At 32.1% G+C, this 23,997-nt stretch overlaps 1 protein-coding gene across 1 annotated transcript in view; it reads right to left on the reverse strand.

The window, feature by feature from the left end:
* Nucleotides 1–1,061: 1,061 nt before the first annotated feature.
* Nucleotides 1,062–23,997, reverse strand: part of LOC118184141 (nose resistant to fluoxetine protein 6-like) — a 43,595-nt gene continuing 20,659 nt past the window's right edge. Inside the window, exons 7-11 of the mRNA XM_085814298.1 lie at nt 22,314–22,393; nt 17,449–17,571; nt 10,632–10,749; nt 8,357–8,543; nt 1,062–3,416 (exon numbers count right to left, since the gene is read on the reverse strand). Coding sequence (XP_085670424.1) covers nt 3,361–3,416; nt 8,357–8,543; nt 10,632–10,749; nt 17,449–17,571; nt 22,314–22,393 — 564 coding nt within the window. The 3' untranslated portion in view covers nt 1,062–3,360. The remainder of the gene's footprint in view (nt 3,417–8,356; nt 8,544–10,631; nt 10,750–17,448; nt 17,572–22,313; nt 22,394–23,997) is intronic.

Genomic DNA, 23,997 nt, shown 5'->3' on the forward strand with positions numbered 1-23,997 from the left:
GAAAAACGGAAACGAAACAGCCTGACGATTACTCCGCCAAGAGGTCAGCATGCAGAGGACGCAAAAGAAAAACTAATGTGGACGACACTCGGAGGTCAGTAAGGAGAAGATTGACGTCCATGAAACATATAACTTGGGAACAATATTGCCAGAAAAGAATGACGGAGTTTCAATCATCGAAAACTCAAAGATAAGTTAAAATCTTCTATAATTTTTTTTTTCTCTTTTGTTCCGAAATGTTATGCATAAGTACGAAGTTCTATGTTTTGACGAAAGTCAATATGTCTCGGTTGAGACTTAGTTTTGTTTTACTTTATTTAGCTAAGGCAAAAGTATTATTTTCTTTAAGTATAAAAGCTAAGAACAAGCATTTTCTGTTGGTCGAAAGACTAATGCTGTTATGTTAAAGCCAAAAATTGGCCGAAGATAAAAATAACTTCGTATTCTTGTATTAATAAGAATTTTAGTTTCAGTGCCGCCAGCTTGGCGAAGAATGAGTAAAGTAAAAATTTATTTTCTCTTATTCATTTTATGGTAAATTGTAAAAATTATATGTATTAAAATTTTGTAAATGTACGTAAATACTTGAATGTTATGTAAAAGTAGAATTTAGTCTAGAAGCATAAAATTGTAGATGCTAATAGTAAAATGCTCAAAAGCAATGAATTCAAAATTTAAGTATTAAACTGTAGATAAAGTCATGCTTTAGAGCGAAAGCCTGCATGTTTAAAGATGAATGAGGGGGAAGTTAGAGTGAATGTGTTTTGTAGGGTTCTCCACCTACACTTGAATTTTTAAGAATGTTAAAGTAGCTCATCGAGTTGTAGAATGTCGAGTAAGGTGTGTCTATTTGGTCGTTGAATTCTAACAAATCATGGTGGTTAGGGGAAGTGTTGTAAGACTAAAACACGAATATTCCCGTTTGACACCACACATGGTGGAGAACCAGGGCAAAGTTAAATTAATGCTTGAAAAAAAATTGAATGAATGTGAATTAAGCAATAACTAAGGAAAACGAATCGTTTAAAAACAAAAATTTATTGTGTCAAGAAAGTGTAAATTATAATGTATTTAGAAAGATACTGATACTTATTCCTTCCAGATGCTGGAAGGAAAAGACCAAGATTGATTGATGAAGTCCAGGAAAAGTTGCTGTAAGAAGAGAGAGTTATAAGTATCAACAGAAATTTAGTATACAATTTGTTACATAAGATTTTTTTTGTGTAAACGAGGTTCTCGAGAGTTAGTTCAGAATTATAGAAACTTACAACAGGTCGTTTGTAGGACCTGCTTCCAAATTTTCCAAATTCTGGCAGCGGCAAATGTAGGGTTTATATTTATTTAACTAACATTTATTTTAAGTTTAAACTATCTTTCCTGTCAAGCCTTACTTTCCCCTGGAACTGCCAATGCCAGAGTATGTAAATTTTAGTAGAACGCGCAAGGATTCAAATTATCAGCGGAAGTATTCTAAGTTAAATAGAAAGGAAACGAGTTCGAGGTGTGCTGTTCTTACTTCACGAGCGCGGAGGTAGTTAGCCAGAACTTGAAGAACCCCGCGTTTCGGCCTGTGTGCTTGCCTGGAAGAATTGTTAATCGTTCAAGTGATCTTCAAGTTTGCTGAATTAGCAGCGGTATTGTAAAACGCGGTGAGGTTAGTTAATTTTAGAGAGCCTCGTAGTTAGAGTCTTGTCATTAGTTTCTTTTCAGGTTATTATTTTTATTTTACCGCCGAGTTGGCGTAGTTTGTGAGCATCAAGAGCACGCACTTGTAATTTATTACGTTGAATAAAAAGGGACTTAAACCCTTAACAAGACTCTGTCATTTATCCAGTTTCAACAGTCACCTCTTGGTTGCGTGCAAGTTGGAGGCGCGCAATGCTACAACCCATTTTCTGCCATCAACTTTCTTTCGTACGAATTAAGGCAAAATTCTTTCTTAGCTTTTTTATATGTTATTACGATACGTTTTCCTGTTTTCATGTATGCTTTGTATTGTGTGAATATAGTGGATATGTTAAATTAAATATGTATTAGATTTTATGAATTCCGTTGGTTTTATATTACGAACTTACGTATAAAGTTATCTTTTCTCAGCAATCATTTGGAGGCTGGTAACAAACTAATAGATTTTACACTAATTCCTATTTAAAAAAAAAAGTTGTTTTAGTTTACGGACACTTCGGATGAAGAACTATTTTCAGGAACGAGTTAAGATCGTGAACCAAAATTTCATTACATTAAAATTGCTATCAGGTTTGTCGACAGTAGTAATGATAATTTTTTAAGTTTTAAGATTCTTTTTTAAGTTTTGATTTAATTATTAAATTCCTTGAAGTTAACGTTTTAATAACAAACTGCTACTAATACTTTGGTAAACATTATATTTCCATTCTTCGAAAGCATTAAGAGATGTGCCATGTTTGTAGCTAATAGTAATAGCGTATAGGTTCAGGTACAGTTTAATTTTGTGTAAGATAATTAAATTTCTCAGTAATATAAGTAATTCTAAATTTGGTAACCACTACATTAAGATGATCTGTGGTTTATGACTTCTACCAATAAACTTTTTAAATAAACAGCCTTGACAGTATCAAAACGCGATAAATTCATGGATTTGATTGTGGTTAGAGTCCATATTTTTCCGTTGCATTTAAATAAATTTTAAATAAATTCCTTCAGATTTTGTATAAACTTAGCCATAAAATTTTGAAGACGCTTTATGTGTTTCTTGTCTAGGTATACATACACACATACACATATTCAAGTATTTGTAACAAATTGTTTACAGAATTTTATTTATTTAATTATGTTAAAAAAGGGGGAGGAAGAAAACCTTCAAGAAAAGAAAACTTGGGGATCGCTATCAGATAGCCTTCCTTTTCTGTCTACCTTTATCTGATAAATTTTTTATCAAATTCTAAAATTTTTAAATTCACATATTTGAATAAATTCATTTCAAATTAAAATTATAAAAAATAAGGCGACAACTTTATAATGTTGATAAAGTTGTCGCCTTTATGAACAATCATTCTTATTATAAACAAGAAAGTTCTGTTTCCTTAAAACTGTCCGATTGCAAAGAAACAAATGCCATAAAAGACGCAACACATTTGTTAAGTGTACTAAATGCATTCCAGTTTTAACATTTAGTTATGATGACTTTTTTTATCAATATCAGTACATTCAGAAGCATTTATAGAAAGTACAATGTTTCCATTAACAGGCATTTTCTCTTTATAACTGTTTAAATCGATGTCCTTGTTCACGTTTATGTCCTTTGCTGAAGACTTTGAGATACCCTCAAATGAGCCTAGCGCCATCTTCTGTAGAGCCATAAAAGGTGATTCAACCATCATATTAACGATAACAGCAAGGAGAAAGCTGATACATAAATGACCAAACGCCATCCATACCTAGAAATATGGGCAGAATATTAACTTCTAATTTACAATCCGTAATATAAATGAATGATACTGATGCAGAAATTTCAGTTGTTAAGAAGAAATTAGTATGAATTAAAAAATGATTTGGTAGCAACCTGCATAACTAAAATGAGAGGTAAAGATTTTAAAGTACATTGAGCGTGGTCTTGAAATCTAAAATGAGCATATTATCTTCCTATTCTTGTGGTATGCTCCCTTACTATATAAACCAAGGAAGTGGCCTGAATGTAATTATACTTGATTACAAAACCGTTTACACCCGTATGTCAGTATAACTTTGTTAAATACTTCAGCCTAAATTGTTATGCAGTGCACTGTGAGAGTACCGCCGATACCTATATTACGATCTCAATGAACTTAGACTTTTCGTAAAAATATGGATGTCATTCCTAGTAATATCGTTTTCGGAGCAGAACAGACATTGGTTTTTGTTACGAATGTTTTGTATGTGCTTCGCTGAATACTAGATTATTTTTCATTGCAAAGATCGTATTTAATTTTATTAACCTTAATATTTTCAAACAGCTGTTTTGTGTTTGTAAAAATTTTAAATAAATTTTTACAAAAATTCTGAAGTAATTTTGGGTTTCATGCAACATAGAATTTCCAAAAAGGAGAAATTCTTTGAAAATTCTCAAAATTATCATAACCGTATCCGTATGCAAAATGACTACTTCTAAATTATTTTGTACTTTTCTGTTTTGCCGGCGCAAATCTCGACAAACAGACTTTATTCGCGACAACACACAGTATACACATAAAAAATGTTAACAAATGTTAGTTCGAAGAAATTTTTATTTTGAAGGCATAAGCATTTTAATATCGTTTAAAATTTTGTAAAAAGGCAATAAATAAAGACAATAAATTTGTAAAAAGACATTAATTTAAGAATTTACCACGCTTTCATGGTACAACATCCTGATTTTCCGTTTTATATCACGTGACCGCAAGTGAACTCATCTCACGTAAATTACGCTACAAAAATCTAATTCTCTCAGGAATTATCTACATTAATTTCAAGTTAAACCTTAATTTGGAATGCAATTTAAGTGCAAGAATTATTTCAATTCGTACGAATAGCTAGATTACTCAGAAATTATGTAAAACCGCAGTGCTTTACCTTTGCTAGTACATTCTCATTAGAATTGATGAATTTAACCCTTGACTTTGCCTTTTCTATATATTTTCGCCTTCGGGTGAGTGGTGTGTTTGCATCCTAACTGACTTATTTACCGCGAATGGCCTTACAGCATAAAATTGAACTATCTGGTAAAAATTCTATGTAATTGTATGCCAGTATTGAAAGAACCATAATCAATCTGATAAGAAATGGCTGCGATTTGTTTTGAAAATGAGGCGTAAAAGGTTACCATCGAGGATATTCCGTTTGGCATCGGTTATATCATTTTTGGCGACTTTATCGCTTGCGCTGGCAAAATGGAAGAGTACCGATTATTTTATAAAGGAAATAAACATAATATTGTGAAACGTTACAGGTTGATGATTGAACTGGAATTTTTGCATTATTCCAAAGCACTAAGGCTTTATCTACCAGAGTAATTTCGTTGAGAACTACTGACGGAAACTGCCTTGTATTGATGTTGCATACGGCGGAAACCACAAAAATAGCGATGCAGGCAGCGCGTTTGCCACTATGTGAATCCGAGCCAAATTAACCCCATTCAGATTCTTCTTCACTCGGACTTCCTTATATGGTTCAGAAATAAGCGTGACAGCTACTTATACTTAACTTCAAAAAAATAATTAACTACACTGGTGAGCAAAAATTAAGGACGAGACGGTTTTTTCAATATAACTTTGTACAAAAGCTTTCCAAATCAACACATTTAATACCGTAAGATCCCCAATACGTAAGGACATGAGTAATGTAAGCAACACTTACTAAAAGAGAAATCAGAGGGATAAAAAGCTTTATTGAAAAAGTAGCATAGAGCGCAATGCGACTGAAGGCCGAAACATCCCTGTGATGGGTGTCCAGCAAGAAACATCCGGTCTTTAATAGGAGATATGATCTCCCCTGACTGCTAGGCAGGTTTCACAGCGTCTGCCCATGCTGAGAAGGAGGGTGTCAATGAGTTGTTGAGGCATTGCTGCCCATTCGTCTTGCAGCGCCAATCGAAGCTCCGGAATCGTTACTGGTGGTAAGGTATACGAGCTGCCAAGCGTCTGCCTAGAAAATCCCATACATGCACGATGGGATTGAGATCCGGAGATCGTGCCGGCCAATCCATACGTTCAATATCCTCACTCTCTAAGAGCTGTTCGGCAGCTACTGTGCGATGACATGGTGCATTGTCGTCCATGAAAAGGAACTGCGGACCCATAGCGCCTCTAAAAAGACGCACATATGGAAGAAGAATCTCGTTACAATAACGGGTCCCGTTGACTGAACCTGCGTCGAAGATGTGAAGGTCTGTACGACTACCAAGCATGATGCCTCCCCAAACGAGAACACCGCCACCTCCACACCTGTCCCTTTCAATGATGTTCGAGGGATGATTGCGGCTTCTCCGCTCTCTCCAGATGAGTATGCGATGAGAATCGCTACTCAGACTGAATCTGCTCTCATCTGTAAAGAGTACTCGTCCCCATTCATTGTCTCTCCAATTCCGGTGTTCCCGGCACCACAAGAACGCCTTCTCCGATGGGCAGGCGTTAGAGGTACACACCGTACAGGGCGTCGTGCAAACAGACCACCACCGTGCAGTCTTTTGGCCACGGTAAAAGACTGCACGGCGAGATCGGTCGTCCAGTCGCCTGTGTCGTGTGTCTAGCGATTTCTCCCGCTGTCTGCCGCCTGTTTCTTCTGGCCTGTAAGGCAATATACCGGTCATCTGCGGGTGTGGTTCCTCGTGGACGACCACTCCTAAACCCCCGGATAGCTGTTCCTGTAGTTTGAAATTATCTCCAAAGTCGTGAAACGATGCTGTGAGCAATTCCGAACTCTGCAGCCACACTTGTCACACTGCGGCCTTCCTCCAACTTCCCAATGATTCGACCTCGGGTAAAAGCATCCAGATGTCGTCTAACAGATTGATTATTCGCCATTTCTCGCTGAGGCAGCAACTCGGTGTGATTTTAACTGCTATACGCCGTGCAATCTCTTTGCCAGAAATACTGATCTTACACCGACAACATGCTTTATACTACTCAGACACTCCCCCATTACGTCTACCTGCATATCTGCGCATGTGCTACCGTACATCACCTTACGTAATCTCCTGATTCGTCTTTCTGTCCGCTCTGCCTCTTCGTTCAGCTGATATGCTAATTTATTTTTCGACTTCGTCTTTAATTTTTGCACACCAGTGTATGTATTATGAGATTCTTTCTATGTGATTCATCTATTCATAATCTAACTCAAGAAAAACTCTGTAACGTGTAATTATTTCTCAACCTTGTTATCTACGCAACTCATCACGCTTTAACACATTTTAGGAAACAGAATGAATGACTGTCATTCTAACGACAAAAGAAAATTTGATTTTATGTTACAGGATCATTGAAAATATAGACTTGACTATAAATCGCTAAGCCGTACTTTATCTTAAACCAGTTTTTGCACAAAAAAATTAGAAAATGTCTAACCAGTTTAGGTCAAGATGGCGACCGCGTAATAAAAAGCGAAGAGTACATTGTAGTACTCAGAATATAAATCTTTTATATCTAATCAGTGTAATTTTGGGCTAACTTACGAAACACAACCATCTCTTGAAACTGATCACTTGTTGTTATTGTTAAAACTTACTCAGAAATGATCCAGAATAGCTATATGCAAAAAAGAATACCATTCTGATATTAACAAAACAATAAAACTAAAACCTCCTGGTCGTCCTACCATACAACATACACAGTTCAAATTGAAATTTGCTATATCAAAAAGGTGAACTTTTATATGTAAAATAAACTTTTATGTGTACAGTAAAATTGTTAAACTACTCCCAAATACCTTTTCTAATAACACTTTAAAATCAAATACATTTTTCTTGTGATGATCCCGTATAATATTTTCAAATACTGAGTTATAAAATTCTCACCACCATTCGAAAAATACTTCAACTGATACCATCCCTCTACTCATTTAAAGTGACCTACGTGTTTCTCCCGCATTTTAAAAATTTGTTATAACTTTCTTGCACTTAATTCCATCACCCCCTCAAATTTGTCAGATAATAAATATATAAAAAGGGCAGATAAGAATCCTTTCATTACTTTTGTCAGTTCCAAAGCATGCCAGTTTGTTACATAGTTTCATGTAGTTTAGAATTTTGCATATGTGTTTACCAGTGCATTTAAGGCTTATTATTATTGTTGAGAATACGAATAAGGATGATCCTTAAATTCTTAAATCCAAAGAGTTTAAGTGCAAAACATTAGATAAACTATGATATAACATAAAAAAAATTTTTCTCTGTAAATGAGAAGCTGCTCAATATCAGTTTTCAGGTTTTGTTCCTTTAAACTATCTTTCCTCACCTGTATTTAATAAGCTATTTTTATTTTCTTGACTGATATGTAATATTAAAGTCATACAAGAATTCATACTTATATATACGTAATAATCAAACGAGAAGGCTGTCTTTGTCCATCCAGAGTATATAAGCTGAAGATTTGGATGAATAAGATATTTGAGAAAAGTAAGACGAGCTAAGGGTGTCCATATTTTCAAAGATAACAAATAATTGATGAAGCCTGTAAAATATGTTATTAAAATTTAATCACCAAAAAATTTCTATACTCCAACTCTTATTCTAGCCGCAATTCAAAAACCATTAATATAAGTAGAAATCATAGTAAATTTTATTTGAAAATTCTGCTCCAGATGTTCAATAATAAGCATTTACACAACTAAATAAAAAATTTACAGGTCAAAGCTTATAGGCACTTACCTCCTTGTCCAGCAAAACAACAAACTACAGTCCAGGCTACTCCCAAGACAAAAGCAAGTTTATAAGTAGCACTATACGCAACGACTTCTACAGTTGTTGGTTCAATTCCGCTTTGCCATTTCCGAGGTCCGAATACCACACATGAAGTCAACATAATTGCCATCAGCCATCCCAGAATTTGAAAGCACTGAAATATTAGATTACATTTCATTTCTCTTTTCGTGCTACTTTACACATATATGTGCACAGGATTGTTAATTTAAGAAGGAGCTTAGAAGAAAAATGAAATTAAAATATAAAAACCAGTTTCCTTCAAGAAAATATTCTTTTTGTTAAACATATAATTTCAGTGTGCTTTGTCGCAGTCAGGATCGCTTTTAAATTTTATTGCTAGTCATAGATTATGTTATATTATATGATATAGATATATGTTATATTATATGATATATCACATGCATCTAGAGCGCAATGAATTATTAATAGGAGGTTAGTCCTCGTATAAGGACAAATATTTAAAGGATTCTTTTTGAAAATGTCTGATAAAAGTCATATTCAATCATTAAAGGCATTTTAGGCATTCTTTCAGCAAAATGAATGACTATTTTATATCATGATAGTGCAGCAGGTAATCATTTTCCAGAAATTTCAGACTTCTTAGTTGTTCAAGTTCTTCGTAGCTCTTAAAATTGGAAATTATTTCAGGCTTCCAAACAGAGCTGCATGCATTGGCTTGAAATTTAGAGTGCTGATTTCGTTGTTTGAAATTTGGAGGCGCTGTTCTTTTTAAGTATTTTACTTTCATTGTCCAATATCTATATACTCAATAGAGTGAGAAGTCCCAGAACTATGACTATATATTTTATTTATTTTAAAATTGGAAAATAATTGCCATTTGGAGTAAAAGAGTTTGACTTCGAGTAAAAGTGTCAATGCGTATTACTGGTTCGAACACTAACTGTAGTGAGGTGGAGATGGGAAGAACGGACAGTCTGTGAGCCATGAATCTCTATTTCAATGTAACATTACAGTTAATAAAGTTACATGAATGCAAAATATTTTGATATGTAATATGCTGCCATAAGATTTAGAAATATGTGATCCTTTGGAAAGCGAAATATTTAAAATTTAAGCATGATTATTTTTTCCCAGCAAATGTAATGTCTTTAATTCTACTAGACGACGATTGTAACAACAGTTGTATTAAATTAAAGAAGTATTCGAAAAACAGTGTGTGTACTTCGCATAAAAATCATACATTTTCTATGCTATCACTGTATTTTCTTACTAAGCTGGCAGCAGGTAATGTCAGTAGTACCAACCTTATGGCAATTGTAACAAAGCAATACATATTAAAAATATGAATTTGGTTTAATAGAATGGTTGTAACGTAAGCATATCAAGATTATTCTTTTCTTTCTCAATGCGCCATTAAATGTACAATAATTGTAGTTTAGAATAATAGGAGAAACACTTAAATTAGACGTAAGAACCAATTCCGTATTCTCAAAATCAGGTTAACTTGCATATACTAAAAGAACAAACATATCAAGCAAATATTCTGAGCTAAAATTTCTTTAATCTCTAACAAAATACAGAAAGATAAAAAGAATTGTCAATGAAACTCACAGTTTTTCTTATTTTGCCCCCAATGGAGATTTTTAATACTCGCAACCATGATCCAAACTGACGATAAAATCACATTTAAAGGGGGTTGTAATATATCCTGTTGACGGCATTTATTGGAATTCTGTATCATCAAATTAAAGACAGTCAAACAGCTATTCAGAATCGTCACACAGAACATATGAATTGAAAATTTGTGTTTTAAATTATTTTCATTAGTTTGAATTTTTAAAGTTTCTTTCCTTTGTTTTTTCCTGCATATACGAATAAGCAAAGACGGTTATGGAAAGCATTCATTGTAATAATTGTAGTTATTCAAGTATTTAATTATAGCAGGGTACTTTTCGGTCAAACTTTCAAATACATTTACATTCATGCTGCTCTCTCCCGTTTAAATTGATGACAGACCAAGTTATACAACGCATACTTCAGAATGCGAAGCAGTTTTCTTACTTAATTCAGCTATATTCAACTATAAACATTCAGTCACTAGTGGACACGAACATGCAGAGGAAACACAGTTTTTAAACTTTTATTATTGTAAATGCATATTTTTTCCGAACATTTTATTAAGAAATTTACCAAAATAAAAATTTAATTTGAACGCGTTCTTAAAGTTTGCATTTTAAAGCATGTTTATTCCCTTTCTTACCTTAGAAATCTTTAGATCCGGTTTCGTAGCTAATAAATAGCCAATGAGTATTCCAGTGAAATAAGGGGCTGCATGCGATATGGGCAGATATATATTATGCTGAAGTTCTTTATGTTCTCTGAAAAAGGAAGAAAAGTGCGTTTAAGATTATAAGCATGGAATCATGATATAATATGATTAAATCTGACATGAATTTTATATTATCTATTTCAGCAGAATTATTTTTAGCTCTGCTAACACTATAACGAAATATTTAGAGATGCAACTTTATTATGCAGCTCTCTAAAATATTATTTGCACTTACTATGGAATATTCATCCAAGTCTTGATTTACAGGATAACAGGGATTATTTACAGGTCGAAAAGGCTTTTTCTCGTCATTTCTTCCTCTTTCTTTCTAAATGCATTAAATGTTTCAGTCTAAGTTTTAAAAAAGATCTTTTTATTGTTTTGCATATAGTGTAATTTCAGCTTACGAATTTAGCTTTTTTTTAAGACAATTCGTCAAAAGAAATGTTCTTTAGCAAAAGCAATTTCCTGCGTAGGAATTAATGTAAAATGGATAAATTTGATTGTTTACTTAAACTTTACACCAGTACTTTAATCACAAATTCATAACCCAAAAACAACTGGCTGTGGTTGACATCTGCTGAGCTGATAACCAGTTCTGTGCGGATATAGGAATTATACCTGAGTCGGAAGCCAACTCAGCGTCTTAGATCACTAACCACTGTTCGGCTGGGAGGCTTCATTACTAAGACAAAAGTATGTAACTACAGTATGAAACAGAATAAAGCTAGCAAAAATTTTATTTTATTTCATTGTAGCTGTATGAGGAGAGTGAAAGCTTAAGTGGAAAGTGATGACAAAAATGTTATTGTTTGGATGCAAAAAAATCTCTTTCATAAAAAACGTCACTCTTTAATAGGCATCTTTCTTTATCTAACCTTTGTCTCTAATCACCACTCCACTCTTCTTAAGTCTCATTCGGCTCTGTTTCATTCAAGATTTGTCTATTGAGAACTCTAGTTGCTTGCATTTGAAAAGGTTTTTAAAGTGAGACATAACATTTGTCTCTAAAAATATTTATGCTGCGTTCTGGTACTCCTTTACTGGGGCGATTTTCGTTGGCAACTTTGTACCTTATCCTATTTTGCACAATTTTCATTTCTTTCTCATTGAGCTTATTTTTATTATCTTCTAGTAATTTGATCACGTCTTCATTGTTACTTTCCTAGCTCATGGTTTTGCCTCATAGTTAATACCATAGAGAACCAAAGAGAAAAAAAAAGTACCTGGTCATTCTTCCAGACGAATTTATGATCATGTAAATTACTTAGTGCCAAACACTGTTAATGAGAATTAAACAGTAGAAAACATTAAAATGAAGTTTGTTTTGTTTGAATGTTTCCAGAAGTCACTGAGAATTAATTTTGCGGCATAGGTGATCTCAGAACAGTTTTGAAAATCCGTTGTTATCTTGATAATTCGTAACTCAAGACATCATTCGTTTTAAGGCATTTTTTGTTTATGACACGAATTGTTTGCGAAGTCAGGTTTTTTGAACTGAGGCTTCACTGTACATAATAATCTTTATAAGAAATACCTGGTTAATTTGAAGCAATGAGGGCTGTAGGCTGAACACATGGTTTTTTTTTTTTTTTTTTTTTTTTTTTTTGTTTTTGTTTTTTGTTTTTTGTTTTTAAGAGAGGATAAGAAAGTTTATTTATAGCGCGTCCTTATAAAGATCCGAATACCGCCTTCATTTTCACAACCGTTGGTTGCAAGAAATGTACTTTCGATGAGAAAAGTATTATAAATGGCATAAATATTGATATAATGGTAATTTTAGTTAAAATAATCAACTTTGTAAAAACTGCGAAATGTAGCTTACGTTCTTATTCTAGTTACATTTAGTAAAAGTTTAATTTACACTTATAGTTAATTATAATTAGTAAACATTTACTGATATTTTAAAAATTAACAAAAAGATTGTACGACAAAAATTTACCGAGACATTTAACTTCAAAGTTCGGATTCTTTTATATTTATCAATACGAAAGTGAAATTATCGTTTTTCTTGAGGGTTTGATTAAAAATATGTGATAAAAAACATAAAAATCTGAAAGTTTCCGGATTTGACATTACGCCCAAAGGGACGTTTTTAACGTTTTGAGTGTTACCTTTATTTATTAAATATCATGTTCTTCTCAATTAAACTATAAGATTCAGTTCAGTAGCAATACCGCAAAATAATTTTAAAATGAGCATATCTTTAAAACTTCCGATACACAGCCTCACGCGCTGGAGATAAAAATGTTTTTTTTTTCGTACAGTGTTGCCATTGCTCGCTTTGAAATCTTTGAGTTTGTTAATCAAAAATTCGTTAAAGTTTTACTAAATATGAAATTGATAATAAAACAAATTCCAAATTTGGGCTTCCAGATGCCCATATTCGGATGGAAACGTACATTATTCAAATTTCGATGGCTCTAGGTACCGTTGTTTTATCACAGTGCGAGAAACATACATATATTTATGCGGATTTTTCATTATTTAATTTTCTTTAAATAAAATACAGGATTCTAATAGTTGGTGGCAACAATTTGAAAAGTGAACCAATATCTCAAGGCAAAATGCCAAAGCGAAATTAATAGTCCTGTGCAAACTGCCCCTTTGGATTAATAATAATTCGTGGTTGATTTTTTTTATTATTTAATGTGACTCAGTGATATTCCTGTGTGATTTACCTAGTTGTAATACATCTAGTATGCCTCAAGTACTTTCACACAATTTATTTATAAGTTTTCAAATGCTAAATTCTCAATTGCAGTTTTATTACTTTAGGATCATAATATAATTGTCGTACAAATAGTTCATTGGACTAGAACTATTTTTTATTTTTGATTTACAAATTATGTTACGAAATGTCTATGATAGTCAATGCTTGAAGCCTACCACTGTTTTCGAAAATACGAAATCTATAAAATTTTGTAAATAAGATCTTCTGTAAAATTTTTATATTGATCAAAACTTTCATGGTAGATTCTGTGATGGTCATTATAATCATTTTGCTATTAATATTAGAAATTTTTCTCAAACTGATGTCGCATACAAAAGTTTTAATTCTATACAAATTAAATATTTCACTCTTCAATTTGTGTGCGACCCTTGAATTTTCATGAAATATAACCTCAAGTTTAAGATGAAATATCTCGCTCAATTTTTGTCTTAGAGTCACGTGTTCTGCATTTCATTTTTTATATTAAATATAAATGTTTATTAAATTTCACTACAGTAAAAAAAGGAAAGAGGCAATATAAAAAAGTTGGGTTACGCAATTTTTACAAAATTTATTTTTTAATTAAAAAAATGTCAATACATAAATATATGTTAAAATAACTTAAATATTTTTATTATGGGAGGTCGCAAGTAGTCGTTAAACGAACTATATTCCTTGCAGCAAGCTAAAAACCTCCGTATTATTCAGTGAGCGACAAACGGATTTATAGCCTGTTGCAATTTCTGTAACACTAATTTTCTTTTTCTCATATACTTTCATAAAATAAGGCCACGTAATAGTGCAGTTGCCATATACCGTGGAAATTGAATGAATGGCCCAGAACTGTCAGTTTTGAACTTTACGATTGAGCCTAAACTCAAAATTTCATGAAAAGGGAATATATGAAAAAAAGAAGGCTTTTAGCCTACTACACATTCAAAAGTAAGTTAGATTCTTGCTAAACCTTAGATTATTAGATTTTGGTCCATTAGCAAGAAGTTTCTGATTAACAGGTTTTGTTCTCGCCAGCTTTAGTCCTTTCAAAAGAAATATACTTATATTTCCTTCAAATTTAAAAGTTTTGATCAGGAAAACAGTAATATTAACTCTGTGTTATCTTCTGTTTGAAAAAAGATAAGTATGAATGAAATAAAGCTTCACATAACAAGAAGAATTCTGAATTTATTACATACACAGAAATCAATAATTTTAAAATAATTTCTAATATCTTATATAAATAATTTCTAATGTTTTGTGCAGGCTGTTTTCGGAATTATTCCAAAATCGTCATAGTTTATGTACAAAAGATAAGGTGTCAACAAACAAAACAGTTTTACTAATTCAGAAGTCAAACAACAAAAATCAGCGTTATATTTACAAAATTTTCACAGGACTAGTTTCGATGGTTTTACCGAACCACTATCCTCAGCTGCAAAACCGAAAATGATTGGGCGTGTAATTATGTCTTAAAACAGTTTTATTTGAAAATTATGAATTTGGTATATATTATTATTGTATTAAGGTACATAACTATGTTCGAAAAAAAATTTATATTATAGCCAATTATTACCCAATTAAATTCCTTTAAAATATAAGAGTGTTATTATAATGAGCTTTTTAAACATTACATATTGCTTATTAAACTCTTAATGAAATTGTTATTACTAAGTTATATAATATTATTATATTGTGTTTTATAGCAATTTGTTTTTTAATTCGTGTATAATTATCAAAGTACTAAATTAAATCAAACACCTCATTGATTTTTGTTATTATGTTTTAACATGTATCTAACTATTGTAATGACAAAAAAGTTGGCTTTAAAATGTTTTATAGATGAGTGGATTTTCAACCAGACGAAGTGCGCCGTGATATCGAAATTTTGATGAAATAAATATACGAGTATTAAAACTATTTAGCAAGAATCTTCTTACTATAACCATTATTTAGCTGCTAACAATTCCTTTTATAAACATCATTTATCGATGCATACAGTAACAATATATAGTGTTACTATTTGATTATGTACTGCAGTTAGGCGCCTTTTAATGTGCTATGTTTGTTCACGGCTATTTTGATAATATTAAAGGATGAAAAAATAACTTTAAAATTAGCAATAGAATTTAATTAATTTAATATAAATATTAGTAAAAACATAGTTTCACAGATGTTAACAAGGAGAAAAGTCGTTACTGGTGGATTATTTGCAAGCGTAATGCAAAAGTTAATTCATGAACGGTATCTAATGTTTCTAGAAATCACTTGACGGATGCTATGTCTCTAATCTTATACTCGGATAGCGTCGCTTATAACGGCATTTATAGGGTATAAGGTATTCTCTACATGCTTTCTGCATGCCTTCGGGGTGCAATTGGAAGAATACTCGAAGCGTGCTTGAGAGCTTTAGGATTTGAGTCTCGGCGAGAGCAATGCACGTTTTTCACGTCTCCTGCTTAAAAAAAACACCTAAAAATAACCTAAAATTCACAAATTATATGTTTCAGTTCTTCAGAATTTTTCATATACTATTGTTGGATTTGTTGCTGAAAGCCACCAGCATATATCTTCTGTCATCTTCTTTTGCCTGAAGAAGAGAGATCTGTATCTGATCGCTCTCAAAATCAAGAGAGTTATCGAAAATCTGCGATAAACTGAGCAAAAGGCTGCTTTATAGCCTGATTTTAAGTGGTTGACTAAAAGAGAAACCAGGCAGTTTCGTGAATTAATCTCATACTTGGTAACATTTTTCAGTTAATTGGCAAATTTAAAAATTTATTTTGACCCTATTTGGAGAATTTACTTCGGTCTGAAAAATTTATCCTGTAATATTTGGATAACATTAACCTATTTTTTTTATCACAATAAGCGATGTATTTTCCGTGTTTTCTTATACAAGCGGTTGGGGCTTCGGTAATTCGATAACAATATCTGAACAATAACATTAACCACGATCACATTAAATGGCGTTTAGTGTACTTTGCATTAAAGCTTGCTGTTTGGATGTATATTTAATGTTTGCGTTTGTTTTTTCTTTTGCCTAATTTATTTTCTCAGTAGTTAATGTTTGTTATTATTTATACAAAAATCATGTTACTGGCAACATGTTTTATTTTAGTATTGAGATTTTGTGAACGGCAACAGTTGATCATGTTTAATTTTGTAGAATAGCGTTCTTAGCCACACTGTGCTGCAGGCCATTTTTCTGTTAAAGAATATTTCATATTTTAGAATGTTAATAAAGTTTGTCTACAAAGCTGATTCTTTTTTAGTTCAAGGCAACTACCTGCAATGTATTTAAAGCGATATTGAAAGAAAAATAAACATCATCAATTTAAAAGCGTAAAGCAATGAAACATACATCATGTTAATAAGGATTCTTAACTTTAAAACATTATGTAAATATTTGTTTCTATATTTTCAATAATGCAAACCATCAACTTTATATTCATTTTAATATTAATTTTAATATTAATTTAACTTTTAAAATTCACATTTAAATTTTATCTAATATATCCTTTCACTCACATTAAGTTTCCTCTTCATAGTATTCTCTTTCATTTGCTAAGAACAACAAATATTTTTGTCTTTGCATAAGAGCATGGATATTACATTACAGTGCGTGTAATAACTAATGATTAAGAACTTAAAATGCTATAATATGTTTTATTAGTCAATTTTCCAGTTTATTAATCAGTTTCAAAAATAGGGCAGATACATTTGCTTTGTTTGATACATGTTTGTTTGTTTATTACATGCTTATTAACAATTTTCATATTTAAAAGTTCTGCGATGCTTATTAAAAATCCACCAAAATTTACGGTTGCTAATGCAAGACATGCAAATTCCCAAAGGTAAATTGTATGATTTTTAGACAAAATTAAGTATATGCATTTGACATACGTTTCTCTTACACTCTAATACATCGCATTGTGTTTATGCGGTAAGAAACTTTACGTGTTATGGACAAAATGGCACTTAATTAACACTAACATAACAAGCACTAACATAAGAAATTACCACTAAAACAGAACTTACTCAGGATCGGGATGAGTAGCCAGGGAGAAATTGGGCATGTTATATACGTAACTAAAAAGTCCGTCGTAAATCATGGCTGCAAATATTACGGTAAAGCTAAGTGATATTCCTACTTTTGGCCACCTAAAATAATTAACAGACGATTAGAAAGCTTTCATTAAGTTAAACAATAAAGTTACTAAATTTATAAGACCTTTTAAAAATATATGCGTTAGGAATTGAGGTAAGTATTTCTATCCCTTACTAGATAGCGCTAAGGGCTCCAGGAGAGAAATTTTTATTCCGTAGAATTTCGTTTTTAATTTTTTATCTCTCATACAAGTATATAGGAAATATTGATTCAGGCTGTTTAAACTCTCTTTTTATTTTTATTCGACATTAGAATAGCCTTCCTCAAAATTGAAATTAAAGAATGTGATAGATTATTACTGAGATATTTATTTTGGCAGATTGTAGAAGAAAATAAAGTCTATTAGTATAGCAGAGTGGTATTTGGAGCCACTTGTACCCCATGTTTACTAAAAAGGGTTATAAGGTACTATTTGATAACTAATTCAGATGAACTAAAGTGGTTATTGAGAAACTTCTGTAGTTGTTCTATATCGAAAACAGCGTGACCTTCTTAGATAGTGCATTCGAAATAGAATTTATCTCAGAGTCAATAGAAATTAAGTCTGAAGCCAAGATGGGCTTCAAATAATGGCAATTAAGCCTTGCATAAGGAATAGAAAATCTATCATTTAAGGAAAAAAATTAATTTGTTTAAAGGAGATTTTACAAATCCAGTTTCAGTTTTGAGAATTAGATGGAACAGAAAAACGATTGTTTAATGACCTGTGATAAATCTGACACAGAAATAGAAAATCTTACTATGGTGAGTGTTATCTATAACTCAAGGTATTTACGACCTCATTCTCATCACAGTCTTGTTGCCAGCCAAGCTCAAGATTAAGAGGGCCTGGCCAACTAAGCCAGAATGGGACTATGGACTTCCAGAGAAGATTGAAAAGGACTTTCAAAAGTGGCACAATGAGCTAAAATAATTGTTAAACTTCAAGATCAGCAGATGTATAGGTTATGGCAGTAACAAACAACGATCCATACATGTTTCTTACGACGCGACTTACATGTGAGAGTGCATATGCGAGAGATATTTTCCTACGCTGAGAAGAGGATAATAGAATTTCGGTACAGTTCCCAGGAGCAAAATCAAGATTTACTCCAAATCGAACTTTGACAATCCTTCTTTCTAAATTTCTTGCTTGGGATTTGGGAGCCAACAAATTATATTCTTGAGGGTCTAGACGTTACTGCAACACCAGTTTATTATTGTACCGATTCTTCAATATCTATAGCATGGACAGGAAGAAATGAGCAATGTTGTACTTTTGTGGGTAATAGAATCAGAGGAATATGTAGATTCACAGAGTCATACTAACGGTACCTTCTTCTAGGTAATCTAAATCCGTCGCATCTGACATCTCGTGGTTGCAGCCCTAAATATATAATTGAGATATCTTAGAATTTTCAGATTTAATTAAAGATTTTTGTTATTCTAAAGAGTTGCTTGTACTTAAAAAGTATGGATTAAACTGTTGATTTTACTTTTTAATAATATGAGTATTGAAATTAAATATGAAATGACATAAGGTCAAGACTGGCGCCGGAATCAAAGTGGCGGAATTTTTAAAATTTAGTGAATCGCTGAGCAACAAAATTTAGGGCAAAAGTTTTAGAATTTAGAGGAGACACTTAGGTATGTATGGTGCACTGAGACACATAATCTTACATATAATAATATAATAATATGAATAATATGAGTCTTTTAATTAACTGTCGATTTTCAATTTCTTTGATTGCTTTGATGCTTGTGTCTAGTGGAAAGATATGAAAATAAAGGGAAGATAAACAAGAGAAATATTTCTGGGATCAAAAGAGAAAATTAAAATAATTTTCTTTTCACTATTCTTCCATTCTCCAAAAGATAAGTAATTTGCCATAAATATTCTATAAAACACCTCCGTTAAGTGTTAATAACCATGAAGGCACTTTTCATTTTGTCGCGCTTTTCTGTAAATTGTAGGTCTATAAGCCTTGCTTTCAAGTTAATATTCTATAAATCTTACCTTTATATCTTCCGAGTAGCAAGGTCTAAAATTCGAAAAGAAAATTATCCCTACCAACTTTGTAAGAGCCAAAAGCCAGAAGATTGAAAAAAAAATCAGAAGATAAATTGAATTTTCCAGAGAAAACTGATGCACATTAAAATATTCTGATACAATTACATGGAAAAAGACTCTTAACATGAAAAATACATTAAAAAAGGCAATAGAAATTAATTTTTAAATAACCACAGTAGCAGTTTTGATTTTTCTAAGAAGTGTTTCGGAAGCTGTGCTTTATAGCATTTTTTATCTTGTTTATTTTTCAGAATCAAAATATTTCGAAGTCACCAAAATGGAAAGTAAATATTTTATTCAATTGAAGCAGAGCCTCGTATCTAAAATTCGGGTACCCACCATTTATGTTAAGAAGAAGGAATAAATTCAATGTTAACCCATGGAAATACATATTTGTCAATGTATTGACAAAAAATATTCCTCCGAAAATGTTAATTCTAACTCAAAATGGCAGCCGTAAACTAAAACAGACAGATACGTCAGATGAGTACACTTAAGAACCTTTTGCCACTAGCAATATTTGGAATCCGCGCAATCCCATTTCTCTAATGCCTCACCACGTTTGACAAATTCGTTCATCCACGTAGAATTTTATGAAATTCTGTCGATTCCATTCCAAATTCTCAATATCCAACTACTCAAAAAATGTCGCTAATTTATCATCCAAAGTAAGTAGTCTTCAAAGTAAAGTAAGGTCTTCAAATAAACTGCAATGTTTTCTCCAAATTTTGAAATTGACAAAATTGTGCTGATGCTATTTCCTTTGAATTTTGTAAAATATCCAAATAGCTATTAACTATATTCTCTGCCTTCGAAAGATAATTTATCGTCAAAACTCGACATCAGTTCTAAAAGTCTTTTAAGAGAAGGGAAATATTTTAACTTCTTAGTTTAAATAGCTTAAAAGAATACGTAAAGTTTTCGCTCTAAGGATCATATGATCTCAAACAATTTATTTGCAGTTTGTTCTTTTCTTAAAAGCCTTATTTATATCATTATATTGTAAAGATGTGTGAAAACATTAAATCCCAAAGCCAAATAGAATCCATGAGCTCTGGAAATTCTTGTTTTGTTTACTGTTATAAAAATCGAGTTTCATCCAAAAGCTCTATAAATCTGTGAAGAACTTGCCCATGACTCAGTCAACGAACGTTATTGTACATAAGAAAATATGAAATTCACAATTTTTTGTTATTATATCAGAATAGTTTAAAATGACTTCATACTAGCTTTTGGGCATAGAGCTTGTTGATGCAAAGCGCAATGAAAATGCCCAGTGTTAAACGTCTTCAATCAGAAAATTTACAAACCCATTATTTAATCCTACGATATTTGGGGCACCATCAGTTCGTTGTTACAGACACAATTTAAAGTCAAACCCCATTTATACTGCAAGTTCTTGCTTTGTTTATTTATATCTTTACTTATGATCATGGTTGGTAAACTCAGCAATGCAACTAATTTCTGTCTCATTACATTTCCACAAATCCTTGTTCGTAAAGTCAAATCTGTTCTTTCATCAAGGCATGCTGAAAACATCTCGACCTTCTATTAATTAGACTTTATTTGCTTTAAAACATCCTCACTCACTTTTATTATTCTGTTCTTCACAGTATTCCCGCTGGCAGGCAGTTCTTTAATTCTATTGATTATTTGCTGCTTGTTGGGAAAATCTTCAAATAATTTGTCGAATTTGACTACGAAAGCTGTCTCCAGAAACTTACCATCAGCAAGTGGTTTCCCATGCTGTGTTACGCAGTGAGACAAACGGAAACTCGCTTCAGTGTTATTATTTTTTTGGTTGAAAAAAAGATACAAAACAACTTATTTGTTTTGCACATTGATTTACTTTCGTACAATGAAATTTCTTCATTTTGCATGGAGAAACATTTTTATGGTCTCGAAATGACGCTTTGCGATAAATGTGCGAGATACTAACGTTACGGAGCACAAGTAACACAGAACTTGTTGCATGTGCTCCGTAACTTGTTTTTTCTATTACTCCAAAGTTCTTTGCCCAATTCAGTTTTTTTTATGGCATCTTTACCTCGTCACTTTTTCAAATCGTTATATTTAGTAAAATCAAATTTTCTGAATTAATAAGTGAATCGATAGCTTTCATAGGTGGTCTCATTCGCAAAAAATCGTTCCGCTACATTTCGAAACATCAAATTTGTTGCATACCACCTTCATATTCACGAAACCGAAACTGTGCAATAATTTGCAATTTAGTTTGAGTTCTCTCTTTACAAAAATGTGAAATAATTTGAACTGTAGTTTGAGTTCTCTCTTTGCAACTCATCCCACTCACGTGCTTTCCCAAGAAAAAGTCACTTTCAGCTACATAGACTTTCATGGTGGAAGTAGGTATCAGTCACCCTTCCGTCCTGAAAAATGTTATAATGACGCGTATGCTGATGCTCGTTTCTGAATCTGGCTTTGATAGTGTTTAGTTTGGAAATTTTTTAAACGTTGTTTTCAGTGGATTTAAGTTGTACCATCAAAAACCTATCATACATTCGTCATCCCTGCTCTAGACTAAGTTCAAAAACCTGAATATAATAACAAAAGGAAGGGTAACATCCTTTTATAAAAGAGAAACGAGTTCTAAAAGAATGTGAAGCAGGGAAATCAGATTTGATATAGAATTTTTTGCATGAAAGTAAATAGAAAAGTTTTACTTACTTGAAAAGTACAAGAAGAAGAAATAACGAGAAAATGAACAGTTGGAAATCGCAAGCAATGTACCAGGTGTGCACCATGCACTGCAAAAAAGAAAGAAAAAAAACGGTAATTTATTGCATTACTAATAAATAAATATTAAATATCTATTGTTAAATGCTAAATCGGTGTTAGATTTACGAAACATTTCGAGGGTGTCTAACGTAGAACATCTTTTTCAAGGCATAAAAATATTCTGAAAAGTGTTGCCAGAAATATTTCGTTTAAGTAAAGTTGTAAGATTCTCACTAGTGTAATTCTCAGTTACTGTAGAAAGTCACGAATCTTAAAAACTAGTTAGCGAATAATCACTTAAGTTCGTAAAGAAGAAACAACAAGATGGAAGGGTAACTAAGCCTTTAATATTCCAATAAGATTTAACAAAACTCCATCTTGGAGTGTACAATCAAAGCCGACACTTGGGCTTGAACTTTAGAGACTAAAAATTAAACTAACACTAAGATTAACTAAAGAAATATAGCCGAAGCTATCGAGATTCTACTCGAGTTGGCCCCTTAACTTATTTGACTACGAAGCTTATCAAGGGCCCGAGTACGGCCGAGCGTAATAGCAACTTTGAGAGAGAGAGTAGCCAAAAGGCAGCCGCGCGTAAATCAGAAACTCTGATTCTCTCTAACTCTGTAACTTCGCGGTTTAAATACCGCTGCTCCTCATTAAGTACTCAAAAAGATTCTAAAACTACGTTCTGGCCGGAAGTAGTAAGTTAAGAATTTGGCAGAAATTTTAAATTAAGGTTCCTTTCCTGAAAAATTCCTTAAAATTAATAAAAGTAACATAATTATTACAAAGTAAATTAAGAAAACTGATGTGACCAGTACATGAACTTCTGCCAATTCCAAGTTAAATCTTAGAACTGGCGGAATAACAGGGAGCTTCAAGTAAACTATCACTTCCGGCTGGCTGCTCGTTTGTAAATAAAATCTAATTTGTTTATAAGCTGTATAGTTGAATGCTAATTATAAATACTACTCCTTTTTTGAAATTCTGTTCTTCCATACAATAAACAACGATAACTATACTTGCTCATGTACACATCTGTTTACTTTGATTAAAAAATATTGCATCGATCTTAGTATATCCTCTGGTCATATAGTATTTTATAAATCAATAACTTAAGAATTCCAGTTTTGTTTACAGCAGCATATCTTTAGAATTTCCAATAGAGTATTAAGTATTATCATGTGTTTCTTTTTATATTCGCTATACTGTTTATGTTTACTATATTATTTCTTTGAAAATAATGCATAATTTACTCACTTTGTTCCGTTTCTTTGAAACGTTATTGTACAAAAAAATGAAACAAACACACTGACGAATGATGCTAATGCATTCACCTTTTTTATAACAAGAGCTAGTCTTCATAATGAACTTATTCTCGTTGCATTCATCTTAATCCAAGAATAAATTTAATTTTTATAAATGCAGAATATTGTTTGGAATCGCATACGTATTTTAAATGAGAAAATTTGAAATTTTTTTTATCTCATATTATATTTATTAGGAAGGTCTGCTGAGAGCTCAAGTAAAGTATCACTTTTATTTAATAAATTTGAGCCCAAATCTAATATGTTGTTCCCGTCGATATAAAAGTCTTAAATACTAAAATTTAAAGTTTCGAATTATATTT

Source organism: Stegodyphus dumicola, chromosome 4 (assembly GCF_044657685.1).
Source record: "Stegodyphus dumicola isolate Sdum_Otavi_A_Nest chromosome 4, ASM4465768v1".
Taxonomy (NCBI): domain Eukaryota; kingdom Metazoa; phylum Arthropoda; class Arachnida; order Araneae; family Eresidae; genus Stegodyphus; species Stegodyphus dumicola.